At 35.2% G+C, this 20,439-nt stretch overlaps 1 protein-coding gene across 5 annotated transcripts; it reads right to left on the reverse strand.

The window, feature by feature from the left end:
* Positions 1-1,317: 1,317 nt before the first annotated feature.
* Positions 1,318-5,410, reverse strand: LOC146922087 (transcription factor bHLH49-like). 5 transcript variants are annotated; one of them, XM_085715210.1, is made up of 11 exons: positions 5,341-5,410; positions 5,082-5,197; positions 4,753-4,843; positions 3,628-4,571; positions 3,317-3,544; positions 3,171-3,236; positions 3,002-3,070; positions 2,561-2,632; positions 2,262-2,462; positions 1,918-2,005; positions 1,318-1,689 (listed from the first exon to the last, which is right to left on the reverse strand). In XM_085715210.1, the coding sequence occupies exons 4-11, from the start codon at positions 4,537-4,539 to the stop codon at positions 1,652-1,654; spliced, it is 1,674 nt and encodes a 557-aa protein (XP_085571336.1). In that variant the 5' UTR covers positions 4,540-4,571; positions 4,753-4,843; positions 5,082-5,197; positions 5,341-5,410; the 3' UTR covers positions 1,318-1,651. The 5 variants fall into 5 exon arrangements, with proteins under 5 accessions (XP_085571336.1, XP_085571334.1, XP_085571335.1 ...); XM_085715208.1 differs by having other exon boundaries at positions 5,082-5,410; XM_085715209.1 differs by lacking the exon at positions 5,341-5,410 and having other exon boundaries at positions 4,766-4,843; positions 5,082-5,298.
* Between the last annotated feature and the right edge of the window lie 15,029 nt (positions 5,411-20,439).

Consider the following 20,439-nt stretch of genomic DNA (forward strand, 5'->3'; position numbering starts at 1 on the left):
TCGCATAAAGAGAATGATAAAGATAATTGGTTAGCTAAAAGGACGTTTATTTGATGGCTACCAAACACAAAGGTGTGTGCGTGTCTACCAAAAATGGGAATAAATCATTTTCATCTTAAATTTCTGAGAAATTAATTTATAGAGGTGAAACAAACGCCCCAAAGTATAAACTTGGTTTGGAGCTTTCTAGGTATTGCTACTGGGAGCTTTCTTAGTTCCAATGTAGTACAAAATACAAATTATTATTAATCTTTTCACAATTTCTTTTACTACTCTCCACATCTGGTTCGGATTATAAAATCTACAAAAAATATAGGATATTAGAGGGCGTTTTTGACGTGATTTTACACCTTTCACATTATATTATAATCTGAAATATCGTAGAGCAAACGAAAAACTAATAGGATATGATAAGAAATTGTTAAACTTTTTCTAAAACGATTTTGTGTATCACACGGGTCGTTTCCCTATTGCTTACTCTTTTACTCACATGTTGCTAGCACTACTCTCTGCATTAATTATTTCATGCATCATTTCATATGTTATCATTCTCTTAAAAAATAAATATATATTATCATAAACTGAGACACTATTTCAAAAAAAAAAACTGAGACACACCCACATCCTTACGGGGCAAAACGATTCCAATGTTTACTACCATTTTCTCTTTGAATAAAAAGCATTCCTATTTTTTTCTTCAATCTAATTTTGTTTTTTTTCCATATATTTACATGAAAATATAGCATTCAAATTTTACACGAGTTTCTTCAATCTATTTTTTCCATATCTTCTTAATTTTACTACCATTTTTTTCACTATTTTGCTGCACATTTTCTCTTTACATGAAAGAAGAAGAAGAAGAAAAAACACAATCTAATTTTATTTTTTCCAATTCCTATAGATTGAGATTATCGTGCCTTACTAAATTTGGTAGATCTATTTTCAAAATACTGAAATGTGCAGCAAAGTATCTGACACATTTGGTGTCCGATATGCCCCAATACGTGTTTGACACCGATACATGTCAAAAAAGAGCTTGAAACTAATTGAAGTGTTTGAATAAAAGGTTAGACTTATTTGTAAAAGTCCAAATTTGTTTTTCACGAGTAAGTTCAAACTCTTTTTTTCACAAGTTTAGACTTACTCGTGACATAACGTAGCTAATTGTTGGGGGGAAAACTTAGTGTATAAGTCCAAACTCTTCTTTTTTCAAAGAATGTAAGCTACTTGTTGGGGGAAAAACTTACTGCACTATATAAACTAGCACCTTAATTCAGAACCATAATGACACACTGTAAACTAAAATATGGCCAAAGCTCAACAAAAAATGCTATAGAATTTCACCTGGTTGATCGAACATAGTGAGATCCTGTCTTTACATTCTTTAATTATATTTAGTGAGCAAACCTATTTGAGTAAAATAGACTTCCACTTCTAAACATATGATACATATATATTCACGCTTCAAAAGAAAGTAACATTCATTAATACTTTCCCTGACCTACATCCAGTCATCTGTAGGGTGTGACTTACCCCCAAGGCCTTCAAGTTTGGCAAGTCGTGTGGAAAACTCTGACCGTAGTTATTTCCATCTGACAAGAACAAAAGCCAAAATATGCGATGTAGTGAAGAAGATGAATGTAGTGTAACATCAAAGTTCAGCTTTCATCTGATTTGCTGCCATGGTACCTACAAGAGCGTGTAACAATGTAATTTAACTCAGGAAATGTAATATAAGAAAAAGCTTACTCCCTCTGGTCACAATTATAAGCAAAAAACAACTTTTTATGTTCATTTAATAATTAATGTATCCAGTCACATTTATAAGTCAGATACATTAATTATTCAATGTATCTAAAACATTGTTTTTTGCTTATAAATGTGACCGGAGGGAGTATTTGTTTGGGGAGTTTGTACCATCCACATCTTGGTTACTCATGGGAGCAGTTGTTGCAAAGCTCATTTGTACAACATTGTGAAGCTCGTCCGCCCACACATCAGGCATCTAAAGCAAATTGTATCAGAATATGATGTAAATATAGTAAGCTTAATTTGACCGAAACATGTAAAAGAAAGTACATGGAAGATTTTCAACATTCCTCATGTGCACTAATCTACACAAAACATGATGCATCCATAAATCTGTGGTTTTTTATTATCATAAGTATGTTGTAGAACAAAAATTTGAGTGTGTACTCATTTGAACGAAGACAAATTGTGCGAAGGAGATCACAGTTCTTGCAGCTGCAATGGATCAATACCTGATTTGGCTCCTTGAATCCTCCACTCAACGGTGTTAACTGTGTATGAATAGTTCTTCGAAGGATATCGGACGGGTTTGCCATGTTTGGAATCACTGATTGAATCATCCCTGGTTGAGATGGATGTAATGGAGGAAAATTCATTGACATCTCTAGAGGAAATCCTAGTGTGGATGAAGGACCAGGCCGTTGGTGAAGAATCTGACAGTATTCAAAATATACTAATGCAATGTCAAACACAGATACAGATCGTAAGCATTTTTTTTTCTAACCGGTATGCAATTGGATTAACAACTTACATCTTTAGCAAGAAGGCTTTCAATATTGAAATCCAGCCGTGGATTAACTGTTGCAAGTTTCATGGACAAAAACTGGCACAAGAGAAAAGATGGGTCAGAGTCAATTTAACATGAATAAATATGCAAAGGGTGATAAAAAAAAAAAAAAAAAAAAAACATATGTCAAGCATTATTTCAATATAAACGACAATCAGAAAAACAGTGCTTGCAACAAATATGACAGTGATCGTATAGGATATCACGATTAACATTCAAAATTAGGTCAATTTAAGTACATGTTAAAGTGTTGGAGTTGTAAACGATGGTAATGAGAAAATCTTCTAAATTATGAATGTTGATATTTTGATGAAGTAGAACTAAAACATACAGGGAAAAACAATTAGACAGATTAAGAATCTCTGGTGGGAAAATACAAAGAGAAGGGTTTAACTTCAACCATACCTCAACTTGTCGTTGAAGTGACTGTACATAGTTGATGATTTCATCCAGCATCACTGCCTTACCAGTGACCTGCAAACATCAACAAATTAATATCAAAAAGAAGAACGATCAAACAAAGGCAATTATAATAAATCATACTGAATTTCTCTGGTTTAAAATAGAAAGCCACCTTGCTGCATCCAGGCACAAGTTCTTGAAGAAACTTCATCCTCTCACTTATTTTTTCCCTCCTCACCTGCAGTGAAAATCCAGTTTAAAATTTTTATCCAAATTATTTTCCATTTACACAAGACATAATTTATCAATGTATCTTACCCTCTCTGCAAGGCTATGGCTGTTTGTTGCTTGACCCCGGCGAGCCCTAACATGTATGTATTCCTCCTTAGGTGGATCAGAATTTTGAGAGCCCTGTTTGGCATTCTTCCCAGAAGCCTTCATTATCGAACTTGGTTGTTGGTCACCCTTCTGTTGGTTCTCAGGGTTGTCCTTAGCACCTTCATTTTGTAGTTCTTGAGCTCTACTAGGTTTATCATTATCAGCATCCTACCACAAGGAAAAACTCAATCACATAACGCAAAATAGTAATCACCCACAACAAAATAAAGCTCAAAAGTAACAAACCATACCTGTCCACTTCTTTTCCTTTTCTTCGAGTTTAGTCCTTTCATAGAAGGCTCTCCACTAGTAGTACCTTCCAACATTGGGGAACCATCTTGTCCGCCACGACCACCATCATCGTCACCTGATTCACCTCTGTCGGAATCATTAACATTCTGAACAAGAGCTTGCTTCCCTTCATCTTGAGACCCGGCCCGACCCTCGCTTTTATCATTCTTCAAAGGACTTTCTCTAGTAGCCAATTGCTCAACAGATGGTGACACACCTTTTGTAGCTGCTTCAACCACATTCGGATCAACACTCTCTTGTGTTGGTCCTCCATTTGCTACTTGAAGTCCAACGCCTGCAAGAGCATCCCTAGTTCCATGAATTGAACCGGCATACATCGCCATAGATTGAGGAACCCCATAAGCGTTCACTACATCACTGAAATTCCCTCCACCAAAACACGAGAACCTCGCAGCCCTTTCGATAAAACCAGAATCAGTAGGAAACTGAGATAAACTCTGAGGAAAAACACCTTGTCCATTCGGTAAAAAACCATCCCCTTTCATCATAGTATTAGCCTGGTTCCAACCAATTTCAAGTGATCGATGATCATGACCACCTCTTCCAAAACCAAACCCATCTTTCCTAATTCCAATTGTATTTGAAGAACTCCCATTAATGTCACAAAATCCCAAGTTTTGAGAATTTGTGGAATGGTCCCAAAAGTTAGGAGTAAATGAGTCCACCATTGAGGCAGATGAACATGACGAAGAACCAATCAAATCCCCTCTATTCATACTCATAGAATTCCCAATTGAAACCAACCCAACAGATGAATTTGCACCAAATCTCCAATCAGGTGGCATACCACTAGAATAACTCATAGGATCCTCCTCATTTCCATCCACCTCAAACTTTTCTTTGTCACTCATATCAAACTATCTTCAACAAGTGATATTATCAACTAGTAAAAGACAAGAAAATCAATGAAAATTTCAAACAAGTAGTAAAGTAAACAAAAATGAGTAAAGTAGAAAGTGAAGAAAAGGGTCAAAGAAAAAGCAGAGAGACAAGGAGAAAGAGGGAACAGGATGAAATAAATGAAGAGTGAAAATTGCCAAAGAGCTGAAACAAAATCCAAGTACCAAAAAGATGTACCAAATGTTCACACGAGTTTAGCAGCTACCATTTCCAAAGCTTGTAAGTACCAAATTATCATAATAGAAGGACCCCCCCCTAAAGAAAGAAAGAGAGAGAGAAAAGAGAAACAATAAAAAGAGTATAAAAAAGAACTGAAAAGAAGTCTATAGAAACAGTCAATTATGCAAACAACATTGATTTCAGCATAATAAATAACCTCATTCAAACCCTAGTCAGAAACAGTTTCAGAAACAAACCCAAGTTTTTTTTTTAAATGAAAATTAAAAAAAAAAAGGACCTAACTTTAAATGAAAAAGTAGGAAGAGAAAGATACCCATTTTCTGATCCTGTGCTACTTTTAGCACCCTGTCTTCTATTGAAGCTTTTTTCCCACAAATCAAAAGCACTTTATTCAAAAAATCACTTCTTTGATAACAAACCTGCAGTTCCCTTTCAGAGAGAGAAAAATCTATAAGCTTGGATTTTTAATTTAGGTGAATTTTTAAGGTAAGAAAGAAAACCAAAGTACTAACTACTAGTATAATTTGAGTGGAAAGAAAAGGGTAATGGCAAAGGAGTGTTGATTTATATACCTCACTCACTCACGCTTACATAAAAAAGAGAGCTTTTGATGATTAACCACCGCCACTGCTATTGTAAAATACTTATAAATAATCTAAAGACCTGCCCTTTAAGCACCTCTTCCTCAACTTTGAGAAATTTATAATCATTGTTAATTTTTCTTTTATTAGATTTATTGAGTAGTACATGTACATGTAAACTTTTTTAATTACATTTGTTTTTAATCAAAGTTTACTGGGTTAATTATGTTTCTAGTCCCTATAAAATAGCGATCTTGTAAGTTTAGTCCCTATTTAATTTTAATAGCATTTTTAGTCCCTAATTTTGTTTTTCTGCACTGAGTATTAGTCCCTACTCAATTCAAATTTGTTTAATTTATGCTTAAACTCTTAAATTTTTGAACAATTTTTTGCAGACATGTTTAGAACATTACTAAAAGTTCGTCCGCAAAAAATTATCACAAAATTTGATTTCTACATCCAGATTTTATTACTTTTTATCTTTAACTTTTGTCGTTTTAAAAAATTCATATTTAATTCATTTCATGTCAGAAAATTCTAAATTTTAGTAAACGAACCTTTCATAGTGTTCTAATCTTGTCTCAAAAAAATCGTTCAAAAATTTAAGAGTTTAAGGATAATTAATCAAACTTTGTTTTAGCAGGGACTAAAATTATAAGTAAATTTTTTTTTATAGGGACTAAAAATGCTATTAAAATTAAGTAGGGACTAAACTTACAAGGTCGCTATTTTATAGGGACTAGAAACATAATTAACCCAAGTTTATTAGGACAAACATGAAGTTAACTTTGGGGATCACAATATTTCCTACTCCCTCGGTCATTATTATAAACAAAAGTCAATTTTTTAGATTCATTTCATAAATGATGTATTTGGTCAATAATATAGACTAAATACATCATTTAATGAATGAACCTGAAAAATTGATTTTTGCTTATAATAGTGACTGGAGGGAGTAGTTTTTTATATATTGTATATACACAAATATGTATTTGGTCAATAATATAGACTAAATACATCATTTAATGAATGAACCTGAAAAATTGATTTTTGCTTATAATAGTGACCGGAGTGGAGTATGTCTCAATTTTTTTTCTTTTATTATTTTTTTCTTTTGAGAGATTTTTTTCTTTTAATATTTGTCTATTTTATAATATCAATATAATATTTATTATTCTTTTTCATTAACATACTTTTATTTATTGCATTTCAATTATTTACTTCATTAATATACTTTTATTTATTACATTTCAATTATTTATTACTACTCCACTAACTATACTCCTTCCGATTTTAAATAAAGCAAAAGTCAAAATATATATTTTGACTTTTATTTGTATTTAAAACCGAAGTAGTAATTAATAAGGATGTTTTAGTAAATATCACATATTTTATCGTTTATTATGGTTGCAAGATGGAGATGCTAATTCGAAATACTTTCATTCAGTTATGGCGAGTCGGCGGCGTGGTAATACTATTTCATCTCTGATTGTTGACGGCGGTGTTGTCGAGGGTGTAAATATGGTGCGTGAAGCGATTTTTAATTATTTTTCCGACCATTTTATAAATAACTCGGAGGTGCGGCCTAGTGTGGAAGGGTTGGAGTTTCGGCACATTGATGTTTTGGAAGGTGTGTCTCTTGTGAGGCCTTTTAATATTGAAGAGATGAAGACGGCGATGTGGGACTGTGATAGTTATAAAAGTCCCGGTCCTGATGGAATTAATTTTGGTTTTATCAAGGACTTTTGGTCGGAGTTGAGTGGAGATGTTATGCGGTTCGTTGGTGATTTTCATATAAATGGCAAGTTCAAAAGGGATTAATAGCACTTTCATTGCTTTGATTCCAAATCTGGAGAGTCTGCATAAGCTTAATGATTTTAGACCCATTTCTCTAGTGGGAAGTTTGTATAAAATTTTGGCAAAACTTCTTGCGAGCAGGTTGTAGAGAGTAGTGGGAAAGGTGGTGTCGGAAACTCAGGCTGCTTTCGTTCAGGGTAGACAAATTATGGATGGCCTTCTTATAGCAAATGAGGCGGTTGACGAAGCCAGAAAATTGAAAAAAGAATTGTTGTTATTTAAGGTTGATTTCGAAAAGGCATATGACTCGATTGAATGGAAGCATTTGGATGAAGTTATGTCAAGAATGGGGTTTCTAACGTTTTGGCAGAAATGGATGAACGAGTGTATAGGTACGGCTTCAGCTTCTGTGCTTGTTAATGGCAGCCCCACGGCAGAGTTTCCACTGAAGTGTGGGTTGCGTCAGGGTGACCCTTTATCACCTTTTTTAGTTCTCTTGGCGGCTGAGGGTCTTAATGTTTTGATGAAGGAGGTGGTGGATGTGCAGTTGTTTACTGGGTACAAATTCAGATCACAAGATGGGTTGTCTGTTTCACATTTGCAATTCGCTGATGATACATTGTTGATGGGGGAGAAGTGTTGGGCGAACGTTCGAGCTTTACAGGTTGTTTTAGTGTTGTTTGAAAGTGTGTCTGGTTTAAAGGTGAATTTTCATAAAAGCATGTTGTCTGGTATTAATATATGCGACTCTTGTTTGGGGGCAGCAGCTACTTCTTTAAATTTTAAGGTGGGGAGGGTGCCTTTTGTGTATTGGGCCTTCCTGTTAGGGGGGATGTAAAGAGGTTATCTTTTTGGGACCCTAGTGTTGATCGTATTGCGAAAAATTGTCTGTTTAGAAGAGTAAATTTCTATCATTTGGTGGCCGTCTAATTCTGATTAAGTTTGTCATGTATTCTCTTCCTGTTTATGCTATTTCCTTCTTCAAAACTCCCTCATGTATTATCTCTTCTATTGAATCTATGTTTAATAAAAAAAATTGGGGGGGGGGGGGGGGGTGAGGATCATAGGAAAACTTCTTGGATTAGTTGAAAAAAAATTTTGTGCCCGTAAGAAGGAAGAAGGTTTGGGGGTGAGGAGGATGAGAGAATTTAATTTGGCCATTTTAGGTAAATGGTGAGGAGGATGGTATGTTGTCAAATGGGGGACAACGAGATTCAGTGTGGTGGCGGGAGCTAGCTCATGTGCGTGATAGTGGTAGGGGTTGGTTTCGCGATAGTGTATCTAAAATAGTGGGAAATGGGAGGGATACTTATTTTTGGACTGATCCGTGGTTGGGTAGTATCGCGTTGTCGGTTCAGTTTAGACGCTTGTATGATTTAAATGTCAATAAAAATCAGACGGTGGATGAAATGTATGCGAAGGGGTGGGGGGATGGCGGTGAGGAAACCCATTCAATATCTACATTAAATTGTCCTTTTTTTGTTTGTTAAATTGTCCTTTTTTATATGTAGTGAGAAAACTCATTCAATATCTACATTAAATGTTTTTGAATTAAATGAAGGGTATATTAAAAATGATAGCATTAAATATGGGGAATTAGTCACTTTAGTCCTTGAATGGGAAAAGAGTAGTCACTTTAGTCCCTGAATCAGAGAAATTGCAAAACAGTCCATTAATGTAAAATCTATTGGTCAATTTCAGGGACTAAAGTGACTAACGGAGTGTACATTCAGGGACTAAATTGACTAACGCGGTCTGTATTTAGGGACTAAATTGACTAACAGAGTCTACATTCAGGGACTATTTTGCAATTTATCTGCATTCAGGGACTAAAGTGACGACTCATTTCCTATCCAGGGACTAAAGTGACTAATCTCCCATTAAATATGTTAAAAGTGGCCAATTTTCTCATTTGCTATAGTTTTTTTCAAAAATGATTTTTATGTATACATTATCTTTTTATAATTTTTTTGATAAAGAATTTTTTAAAGAAAGTTCCATGAGAAATCGGTTTGAACATATTCTCATAAAAAATCATTCGTAGTATTACATCATTTTTTAACGACTTTTTAAGGATTATAAAATTTAAAGAAATGCTTAAAATGAGAAATTATTTAAATTAAGTTCTCCTAGGAATCATTTTTGAGATAGCTTATTGAAAAAGATACACGACTTTTATAATCTTAATTCGTTAATAATGATAAGTTAATGAATAATAAAATTTTCATTTTTTAATATATAATAATGAGTTTGAAATAACTCTTACTATTTTTTAATATATTTTTATAAATAAAACATTTTTTGAAATACAAAGAATTTTTAAAAAAATCTATAACAAACAAACTCTAAACATGATTTTGAGATGATCTTAACAACTAGGAGGAGACAATTCTACTAATCAAACTAAACCAACATAGATGTCCTACCAACTCTCCTAACAAATGAGGATAACACTTGGGTGACATTGGGGTATCAATTATATGCGACATTGGCCAACCACAAGACACCCATTTAATTTGAGAAACCGAAGAATTACAGAGGTCTATTTAACACCATCATTTCTAATATTGATGCGCCCCCAACGCTTTAATATTGTCATTTTTAATTTGATTTCATCTAGTCTTATCACACATCCAAAACAACATCATCATCCATGTTACACTATTTTATTCTATTGTTGGTTCTTCAACACCATTTCATTGCTTATAAAAATCATACTAATTTTTTTTTTTACATAAGACTTAATTATTATAATTAAGACTTATTTCGTTGTCGTTTTTTTATAAATAAGACTTAATTATTATAATTATAGGTGATAGAAAACAATTTTTCTCTTCAAAAAAAAAAATAGTAGCTTCTAAAGAAAAAAAGAGAGAGAAGTTATTAGCATTATGAGAGCGAGTGACGTGAGAGAGAGACCTCGCGGTGGCCGGAGTTTCGATCGATGGCAACCGCCTCGGAGCTTTTCTCCGGTTGAGAGATTCTCTGGGGGGGTAGGGGTCCAGCCTGGGTGGCAGAAATTGGGGGGGATAGGGGAGATTGGTCTGTAGTTAGGTCTAGGAAACGGAAAGTGACGCAACCGACGGATCGAGGACGGGACAGGTCAAGGGTTTCAGAGCGGCGTGGAGGCAGGGATCATGGCAAGGGTTATGCACGGCAGTATCATGGAGCAGATGAAAAGGTATTACACAGGGAATCACGTTGGCATGAAAGGGTTTCTTATGATCAGAAGGGTTCAAGGGCGCAAGTGCATGGCAGATTGGATTATGCACCTGTGAAGCGCAAAGCTGGGTCTCATGATGAGGGGTATCGCAACAGTGGTGTTAAGGCCTCGTTTTACATCACCAACATTCCAGATTCTATGCCATTGTATCGGTTACGACAATATTTTGAGGTATGTGGAATTCTTTCAGATGTTTATATAGCCAGACGTCTTAATGCCCGTGGTCAGGTGTACGGTTTTGTTAGATTTTTGAATGTGAAAAATAGAGACAAACTAGGGCAGGCTTTGAATAATATTTGGATTGGTGATTGTCGAGTCTGGGCTAGAGAGGCTAGGTTCGACAGGTTTGCGGTGTTTGACGAGGATGTTAGTGTTGATATGGTGGGTGGCCGAGCTGAAGTGAATGAGGAGGAGGTTCAGCCGGTTGTGATTACACACGGTAAGGGTATTAGGAATGTGAGGATGAGGAAGGAGGAGATGGAAGCGAAGGAGAGTGAGGGAGAAAAAAATGTGATGATTGGAAGGGTGGATGTTAAAGTAGTAAACAAGAAGGGAAAAAATGAGTTGAAAATTCAAAAAAAAGAAAAGAAGAGTGAGGATGAGGGAGTAGTGGGGAAGGATGAGAAGGTGTTGACGTTGGATGCAAAGAAGGAAGAAGTGAAAAATTTATCGGCGATGGAGGATGGGAGGTTGGTGTGGAAGTCGAAGGAGAAGAAGGAGGTAGGGTGTGATGGTGTGTGCAATAATCATATGCGGTATCAATCAAATCCGGAGGATTGTTTGTGGGCTAGTAAGGGTATGGTGGCAAGGGTGGTGTCGGGGGATTCATCGCTTTCGTTACAACAACGGGTGGAAGAGGCAGGTTTTATGAATGTTGTGGTTACACCGATGGGGAGTGATAGGGTTTTCCTTCATTGTTTGGGAGGTGGTGATATTTGGAAGGTTTTTAACGATACTATTCACTTCTTTGGCATGTTGTTTACTGATTTGCATAAATGGTCGTCGGAGGATGTTAATTATGAGAGGGGTGCATGGCTACGAATTTACGGGACTCCTATGCATGCTTGGAATGATGTGTTCTTTAAATTATGTGTGTCGGTGTGTGGAAGATTTATTCGTTCGGATAATTGCACGGTGGATAGGGCGCGGTTTGACTATGCCCGCGTTCTTATTTCGACATCTTATTTAGAGGTTATTAATTCCTCTACTGTGATTAATATAGATGGATCTGAATATGCTATCAAGTTGGTGGAAGAGTGGGGGTGTAATTTAGGGGAAGACGCGTTCTTGTCGGAAGAGGAGTTGGAAGCACCGTTAGACACTTTAAATAATATTCATGATGTAGCTGGTATGGCGGACTGTCAGAATGAAGTTGACGCATTGGTGGATGATTTAAATGATGATTGGTTGGAAAATAATGTTGATCAAGGGAGGATATTAGAGGAACAAGGGTGCAATGTTGTTAATGTCAAGATGGCTGCGCCTGTGCAGCAACTTAATAACGCTGCAGTGCAGTTTCAGCAAGGACTGAGAGCAGATAATTTGTGTATTCCAGATGAGAAGCATGCGTCCAGTAGCTGTGTTCCAGTGGTGGGGTCAGGTTCGGTTAGGGCAGGCCAGCAGGTGGAGTCAATTTCTGATTCTCTAAGCAACCCAAAACGGCAAAAACAGAAGCATGTAGGGGCTGTTTTTAAGCATTCAGCAGGCTTTATTAAGAGAATTGTGCGGCTGCCTTCGAAAGATAGAAAGCAAATTCTGAAGGTTTTGAGAAAACAGGAACGTAAGAGAAAAGGGGGGTCAAGAGCTTCAAAAGAAAAGTCTTTGTCAACTTCTAACTCAAATAATTCGTCTAATGTTTCTGTTAACAATGATTTGGAACATTGGGCTATTCTTCATGATAAAAAGCAGTCGGTAGCGGAGGATGTTCGGGAGATAGGTACGGTGTTGGGGGTGAATGTTATCGGTGACAGACATTTAAATTTATTAACCAAGGAGGGAAGAAGAGAGTTGAGGGCGGAGAGAGGGAGTATGTTGGAGGAGGGGAAGGAGGTGGAAGGTGGGAGCATTAAGGGAGGGGTGTAGGGTCTGGTGTAGTGGGTGAGGGTGGGGGTGGAGTGTGGTGGAAATGAAGATTACTTCTTACAATGTAAGGGGGTTGGGGGGTTTTGAGAAGAGAGCAGAAGTTCGGCGTTTTGTTCAAGAGAAGCATCCGGTAGTGGTATGTTTACAAGAATCTAAGTTGAGTACGGTTGACGGCTTTACTGTTAAATCTTTGTGGGGTGCCGAGAGCTGTGGGTTTTCTTATCAGGCTTCTTTTGGGGCATCTGGAGGTTTAATCACTATGTGGGATACGTCCGTAGTGGAGGTTTGGTGTACTATGAGTTACAGACATGTATTGATCATTAAAGGAAAGGTTTTAGCCACGGGTCAAGATTTTATTATTGCTAATGTGTATGCACCGTGTGATACAAATGGGAAACAAGCTCTTTGGACGCGTTTGTCACAATTCATTCTTAACAATGGCGAGGCAAATATCTGTGTTTGTGGGGACTTTAACTCTATTAGATGGGAGGAGGAGCGGAGAGGAAGAAATGTGATTTTTAGACAGTTGGATGCAGATAATTTTAACAGTTTCATTGAAGGTAGTTTTTTGTTGGATTTACCGATATGTGGTAGATTATACACTTGGTATCGTGGTGATGGTATTTCGATGAGTAGGATTGATAGATTTTTGTTGTCTGCAAAATGGTGTGAATCTTGGCCAAATTGTATTCAAGTGGCTCATCAGTGGGGTCTTTCAGATCATGTTCTGTTAGTTCTTTATGTTGATGACACAAATTGGGGTCCTCGTCCTCTGCGGTTAATGAAGTGCTGGTCTGAGTATGATGGGTATGTAGAGTTCGTGCGTGAAAAATTAAATTCTTTTATTCTGGAGGGATGGGGCGGTCATGTTCTGAAAATGAAGTTTAAAATGATTAAAGGATGTCTCAAGGAGTGGCATCAAAAACACTCGAAGAATATTGACGGGAAGATTCTGGATGTAAAAAATAGACTTTCTTTTCTTGATACTAAAGGGGAGGAAGAAGAGTTGTTGGAGGTAGAAGCTAAGGAGATTTGAGAGTTGTCTGTTGAATTGCATTCTATGTCTCGAGTTCATACTAGTATGAATTGGCAAAAGGCGAGGATGAAATGGTTAAGGGAAGGAGATGCGAATTCTAAATTTTTTCATAGTGTGATGTCTTATAGACAACGCAAGAATTCTGTAAATATTATTAATGTGGATGGTGTGCTTGTGGAAGGGGTTCAGAATATTAGGATGGCTGTTTATAATCATTTTGCTGGTCATTATCGTAGTCATGATGTGTTGCGTCCAGAGGTTAATGGCTTACATTTTAGAAAATTGTCTTTTGCGCAGTCAGGCAATTTGGTACGTCCTTTTTCGTTGGAAGAGGTCAAACAGGCGGTGTGGGATTGTGATGGGTTTAAGAGTCCCGGACCTGATGGTATTAATGTGGGGTTCATAAAAGATTTTTGGCATGAATTGAAAGATGATTTTCTGAGATTTTTTGTGGAATTTCATCGGAATGGGAAGTTGACAAAGGGATTAAATTCGACATTTATTGCGTTGATTCCTAAGGTGGATAGTACCCAAAGGCTAGCTGATTTTAGACCAATTTCACTTGTTGGTTGTATGTACAAAGTGTTGGCAAAGGTCCTTGCTAATCGACTCCGGACGGTTTTAGATTATGTGGTGTCGGATGCTCAGTCAGCTTTTGTTCGAGGTAAACAAATTCTAGATGGCATTCTTATAGCGAATGAGGTGGTCGATGAGGCTAAACGCATGAACAATGAGTTATTATTGTTTAAGGTTGATTTTGAAAAGGCCTACGACTCTATTGATCTCAACTATTTAAATTCAGTGATGTTGTGTACGAACATTCCGACACTTTGGAGAAAATGGATTATGGAGTGTATCGGAACAGCCACTGCTGCAGTCCTCGTTAATGGATGCCCGACAGAGGAGTTTCCTATCCAAAGGGGACTTCGCCAAGGAGATCCTCTTTCGCCATTTTTGTTCTTATTAGCGGCAGAGGGTTTCGATGCTTTGATGAAGGCTTCGGTGTCTAACAATCTTTTCCAACCGTATGGTGTGGGTCCTATTGGGGAGGTTAGGTTGTCTCATCTCCAGTTTGCGGATGATACTCTTATTCTTGGTGAAAAATCTTGGTTGAATGTGCGTACGATTCGGGTTGTGTTGCTTATTCTTGAGGAACTATCAGGTTTGAAGGTTAATTTTAATAAAAGCATGTTGACGGGTGTTAATATATCTACTTCTTGGTTGTCAGAAGCGGCTACGATGTTGAATTGTAGAACTGGCTTGATTCCCTTTGTGTATTTGGGGTTACCTATTGGAGGTGATAGTAGGAAACTAAGTTTTTGGAAACCGGTAGTGGATCGTTTTACTGCTAGATTGTCGTCTTGGAATAATAAGCATTTATCGTTTGGTGGTCGCCTGGTTCTCTTGAAGTCTGTCCTGTCTTCTCTCCCGGTTTACTTTCTTTCCTTTTTCAAGGCACCTACAGGTATAATTTTCTCTATCGAATCTCTTTTTAAACAATTTTTTTGGGGGGGTTGTGAGGTCTCAAAAAAAATTGCTTGGATAAAATGGGATACTGTTTGTTTATCTGTGACTAGAGGTGGATTGGGGGTTCGGAGGTTAAGGGAATTTAATATGTCATTATTAGGGAAGTGGTGTTGGAGGATGATGGTGGAGAAGGATGGGTTGTGGTATCGTGTCCTTAAGGCTAGGTATGGGGAGGAAGGAGGCAAGATAAAGGGAGGGGGTCGAAACTCATCTAAGTGGTGGAGGTCGATTTGTAATGTGAGGGACGGAAGTGGGTTGGCTGTAGGCAGGTGGTTTGATGATAATACTAGGCAGGTGGTTGGGAATGGTTGTAACACTTTCTTTTGGACAGATAACTGGTTGGGTGGAGTTCCCCTAAAACTTCAGTTCAGCCGTCTTTATGATTTATCTGTGCATAAGGAATGTACCGTGGAGGATATGGCGAGAGCGGGATGGGAGGAAGGTGGTCTTGGGTGGGTGTGGAGGCGTCGTTTGTTGGCCTGGGAGGAGGAGAGCGTGAGGGAGTGTGTGGAGTTGTTAAATAACATTGTTTTGCAGGTTAATGTTCAGGACAGTTGGAGGTGGTTACTTGATCCGAATCACGGATATACGGTTAAGGGGGCTTATCATTTCCTCACTACTTCAGATGTTCCCGCAACTGATGTCATTGTTTATGACGTGTGGCATAAACTGGTTCCTTCAAAGGTATCTTTGTTTACTTGGCGCCTTCTTCAAGATAGAATTCCAACAAGATCAAATTTGGTGCATCGACATGTTCTTCATCAAAATGACATCGTTTGTGTTGGAGGATGTGGTGTCCCTGAAACGGTGGATCACCTTTTCATTAGGTGTCAGCTTTTTGGGCGAATTTGGTATCTTGTTTGTTTGTGGATTGGTGTCCCTTGTGTTTTTTCAGGTTCGGTAATGGAGCACTTCTCTCAGTTTATTCATTTGGCGGGTATGCCACGGTCTTCTCATTTTTACTTGAAAGTTATTTGGCTGGCTTGTACATGGACAATCTGGAAGGAGAGAAATAACTGTGTTTTCAACAATATGGTTATTGATCCTTTTAGTATTGTAGACAAAGTGAAACTTAATTCTTTTTTATGGCTCTCGTCAAATGTTGTTCCTCTTTCGTTTGGTCTTCATGATTGGTGGAGAGACCCACTATCTTGTATGGGTATCATGTAATTTACTTTTATTTTGTTGTCTTGGGTGCGGGCATCTTTGTTAGATGCCTGTCGTTTGTTTCAGACTTTGGGTGATTCATCACTTTTAGCACACCTTGTGCGGAGTGAATCGCTTCTCTTTTGAGCAATATATTCCATTTTGATTTGTTCAAAAAAAAAAATTTCTCGTCAAAAAATAACACATTTAACTATTAATTCAATGATTTGATGTACCAATACACTCAAATCTTTGGGTGTACCATAGAATTTACCCATTTCTTTACCACAATTTCTAAATATAAGACTTTTTTTTAATATTTGCTTATATCCCTTTTTTTAAAGTTGTTTAGTGGCTAAAAATTTAACTTTCTCAAAATGTGTTGTTCCTACCAATTAAGTTAATCTCATGAAGACTCTTATATCTTTTTATGTCTCATTTTATATTGTTCAATGCTTAATTATTTTGGTATCAAAATATCTTTTTTGTTTTATACAAGGATCATGCTAACTTATGCCTATATGGTACATGTTAATGATTCCATAAATAGTAAATATTTATTACAAAATATTAATTTTCAACCTCTAAAAGAATAACACTACTAGGAAAAGCAAAATTAGGGAGGAAAATTAGTGACAAAAAAATAAAATCCCTCATAAATTCTTTGGTCGCAAAATTTAATGATGCAAATAGAGAGGGATTTCACATTTTCCCTCTCTAAATTTCCCTCACTAATTTTTGCTTTTTTAGTAGTGTAAATTTGCACAATTTCCTAGAAAATTTTTCACTTTAGGCTCTTTAACATTGTCCTAAAGACACATGTTAACATTTCTTTTTACACAAAGATAACATAAAATGTTTCCCTCTCTTGTAAGAATTAGATGAAAAAATGGAAAGAATAAAGTATTGCTTATAAGGAAAATTTTGAAGAACAAATTCACAAAAATTAATCAAACTAATTTTCTTAACATACGTAGATTATTATATAAGTGGAATAATAGTCATTTTGATATCTGGATGTGTAATAAGTAGCCATAATAGTCCATCAATGTATTGAAATTTGAAAAGTCTCTGATTGTGTATATTATGTTGATCAAAATAGTCGCTTACGTTAAAATATTTCGTTAATATTGTCATATTAATCTTTCAATGTACTTACTTATTGGCATATTAGTTTCTATAAGTACTTACTTGTTGTTATGTCAATCCGTATATGAATAGAGCCAATGTCAAAATTGAGGGACTCTTTTAATGTCAGATACTATATATTTTGACTAACAAAGTACACAATCAAAAAAATATTTTGAATTTTCGATACATTGAAAAATTACTGTGACTACTCACTACACAATCAGGGATTAAAATGACTATTATCCTTTATATAATAATGTACTAATTTAATGACATAATTTAATGTCTTTCTTATTTTATTTAAGTTGTTAAGTTACCAAATGTTCAACTTTAAAGTGATACTCATAACAGTTTGAGCTTGCAACTGACATTGCCAACTCTTACATGGGTTGTTTTTCTCTTTATCTTATTACATTGTCCTTTATTACACATTGGAAGAAGTGCGTGAGATCTTTAATATGGGTTTCTGTTGTTTTGGTCAAGGCCCCCAAATCTAGCTGGGTCATCTCTCCTCATTTCTTTTTTGCCTTGTAGTTATATTAAATTAAAGGAGAATGTTAACCGGTACTCCAGGGGCATTGGTTAAGCAGTTAAAGAAGTAAGATTTTATTAAAAAGTTGTGTAATAATTAGTTGGTCAAAAGCAACAGTATATATTTCCAAGACAATTTTTCTACTTTTGAATTCCTTAACCAGTGCCCCGGGACATTGGTTAACAAGACTCTAAATTAAATACTCCCTCTGGTCCTATTTACAAGAAACAATTTACTTTTTAGGTATATTAAATAATTTATGTATTTGGTTTAGATTCTTGACTAGATACATACATTATTCAATGTATCTAAAAAGTCAACTTTCTCTTGTAAATATGACCGAAAAGAGTATATCATAAACTATATATAAAAAACAAGCCATATGGGTCTTGCACTGTGGATTTTTATTAACGTTAGGTTCATTGTCTAGGTTCTTAGGGAGAGAGAGGAAAAAACATGAAAAGAAGATACATTGTCTATGGTATGGCATCTTATTGTGATAATTAATCTGTAGTATCTTATATGCATCTTACTCTCTTGTTTGTTTGTACTGCCTATGGAAACAGAAAAAAGCAGTTTGTAGAATTAATGTCTAGCATGAATAATGTTTTTGGTACAAGTGTAGCATGCATGTATAAATAATCTCGAATATAATATTTGATATAGATCGACCACGCTGTTTATGTCAATGAGAAAATAACGAAAAATCGATGCTTAAAATTCCAAGATTATTTAGTAGTGATTCTTCATGTCTACTCCCTCCGGTCACTATTATAAGCAAAACTCCACTTTTTATATATATTGAGTAATTAATGTATCTAGTCTTTATTATAGACCAAATACATTAATTATTCAATGTATCTAAAAAGTTGAGTTTTGCTTATAATAGTGACCAGAGAAAGTAGATGTAAGAAAAGTTTGAGACAACATGAAAATGACAGGGTTTGTGATTATCATGAAACAAGTTATATTTAACTAGAGTGTCGAAATCTTTTGCAAGTTACTATGAAACAAGTTATTTTATGATCAACAACCAATTAACAGATTTATATATTTACTATCAATATTACTTACACATGAATAGGAGGCAAACAGACAACAAGCTGCACTACTAGACCTTTTTGAATGACAAAATCAATTCTCGTAAATACAACACTCATGGACCTAGGAGACATAATATTGTTATGCATAACCCTTTGGACTCTATGTAGAAGATCAGCAGTCTCTGATGCTAGGAAGCCGAAAGTGTCAAAAGCAAATGGTATAAAATCATTATGATTGTCAGAACACGCTTTCTCATGTTTGACCACTTTGCTTGACGTAGCTTTTAGGGCTATCTGTCCTACTCTAAATGCCCCGACTCCTAAACCTACAAGTGGTGAAACCCCAATCAAATCCACATATGCATGTATTTTAGAATGATTTTTGAGCATATTATTATTAATGAAATACTACAGTTAGTTTGATTTTGTTAGAAAGAAAACAGTTTGCAATTAAAAGCTAACAACTGCAAAGAAACTACAAAACTGGAAATGTTACTTTAATTAATAATGATCAATGATCAATCATATCACTTCAATTAACAATAATTTACGCTTCTTTAATTAAAAAAGGGAAATGCTTGTAACAAAAAAAAAAAAGGAAATGCTAAGGCAAATGTTTAGTATAAAAATGAAAAGAGAAATGGTAGCAACACATTTTTCAACACACTTTATTTGATTGGTTAAAATACACATGAGACTCACCAAATTTATATCGAACCCACATGATTTGGTGAGACGCATGTGAATTTTAACCAATCAAAAAGAGTGTATTGAAAAGTGTGTTGCTAGTATTATTCAAATGAAAAGGACAAACACTAACATGTACTCTGTGTTTTATGATGCATATTAAAGAATTTAATATACAATTTTTCTCTTTTCTTTTTGAAGGAAAATAAATTATCCTTTTAAAAGTTGAAATATTGTTTTTTCAATGTAAAATTTACTTTTTCATAATATTTTTCGCTTTTGAAGAATAATTTATTTCACTTTATTTGTCTTTTTTAAATTGCAATGCAACATTAATTCCTAAGGGTATTATAAAATTTACTTTTTCATAATATTTGTCGCTTAAGGGTATTATTGAAGACAAAAAAATTAAGAATTTCATAAAAAATAATAAAATTTATTGATTTTTTTGGTATGTGTAAATTCCTCAAAAATGAAAGTATTGTGAAACGAATGAAGTATATTTTTAGTTTTTTTTAACATGTGTTTTAACGATCCTTAAAAAAAACAAAAAACATATGTTCTAAAGATACAAGTTAACAAGACTTTTAAAAAAGAAAAATGGTAACAAATATCTTAAGGCACTTCTTCTGATAACTATTATAAACAACCGATTTTTTTAGATCCGATACATAACTTATTCAATTATTCTAAAAAATAATTATTATTTTTATAACAATGATCAGACGGTGTATTGTTTAAACATTTAAAAGTAATAATTTTTTTGTAAAAAATTATTTAATTATGATTTTTATATGTGTTTGATTTGTATTTTCTAGACAATTTATTTTTGTATATTTTTTAAACAATGCCCTTAAGATGTTTGTTAGTCCCTAAAAAAAAATAA

This window comes from Medicago sativa, chromosome 5 (assembly GCF_051527215.1).
Source record: "Medicago sativa cultivar Bolivia chromosome 5, Bolivia_mono, whole genome shotgun sequence".
Classification (NCBI taxonomy): Eukaryota; Viridiplantae; Streptophyta; class Magnoliopsida; order Fabales; family Fabaceae; genus Medicago; species Medicago sativa.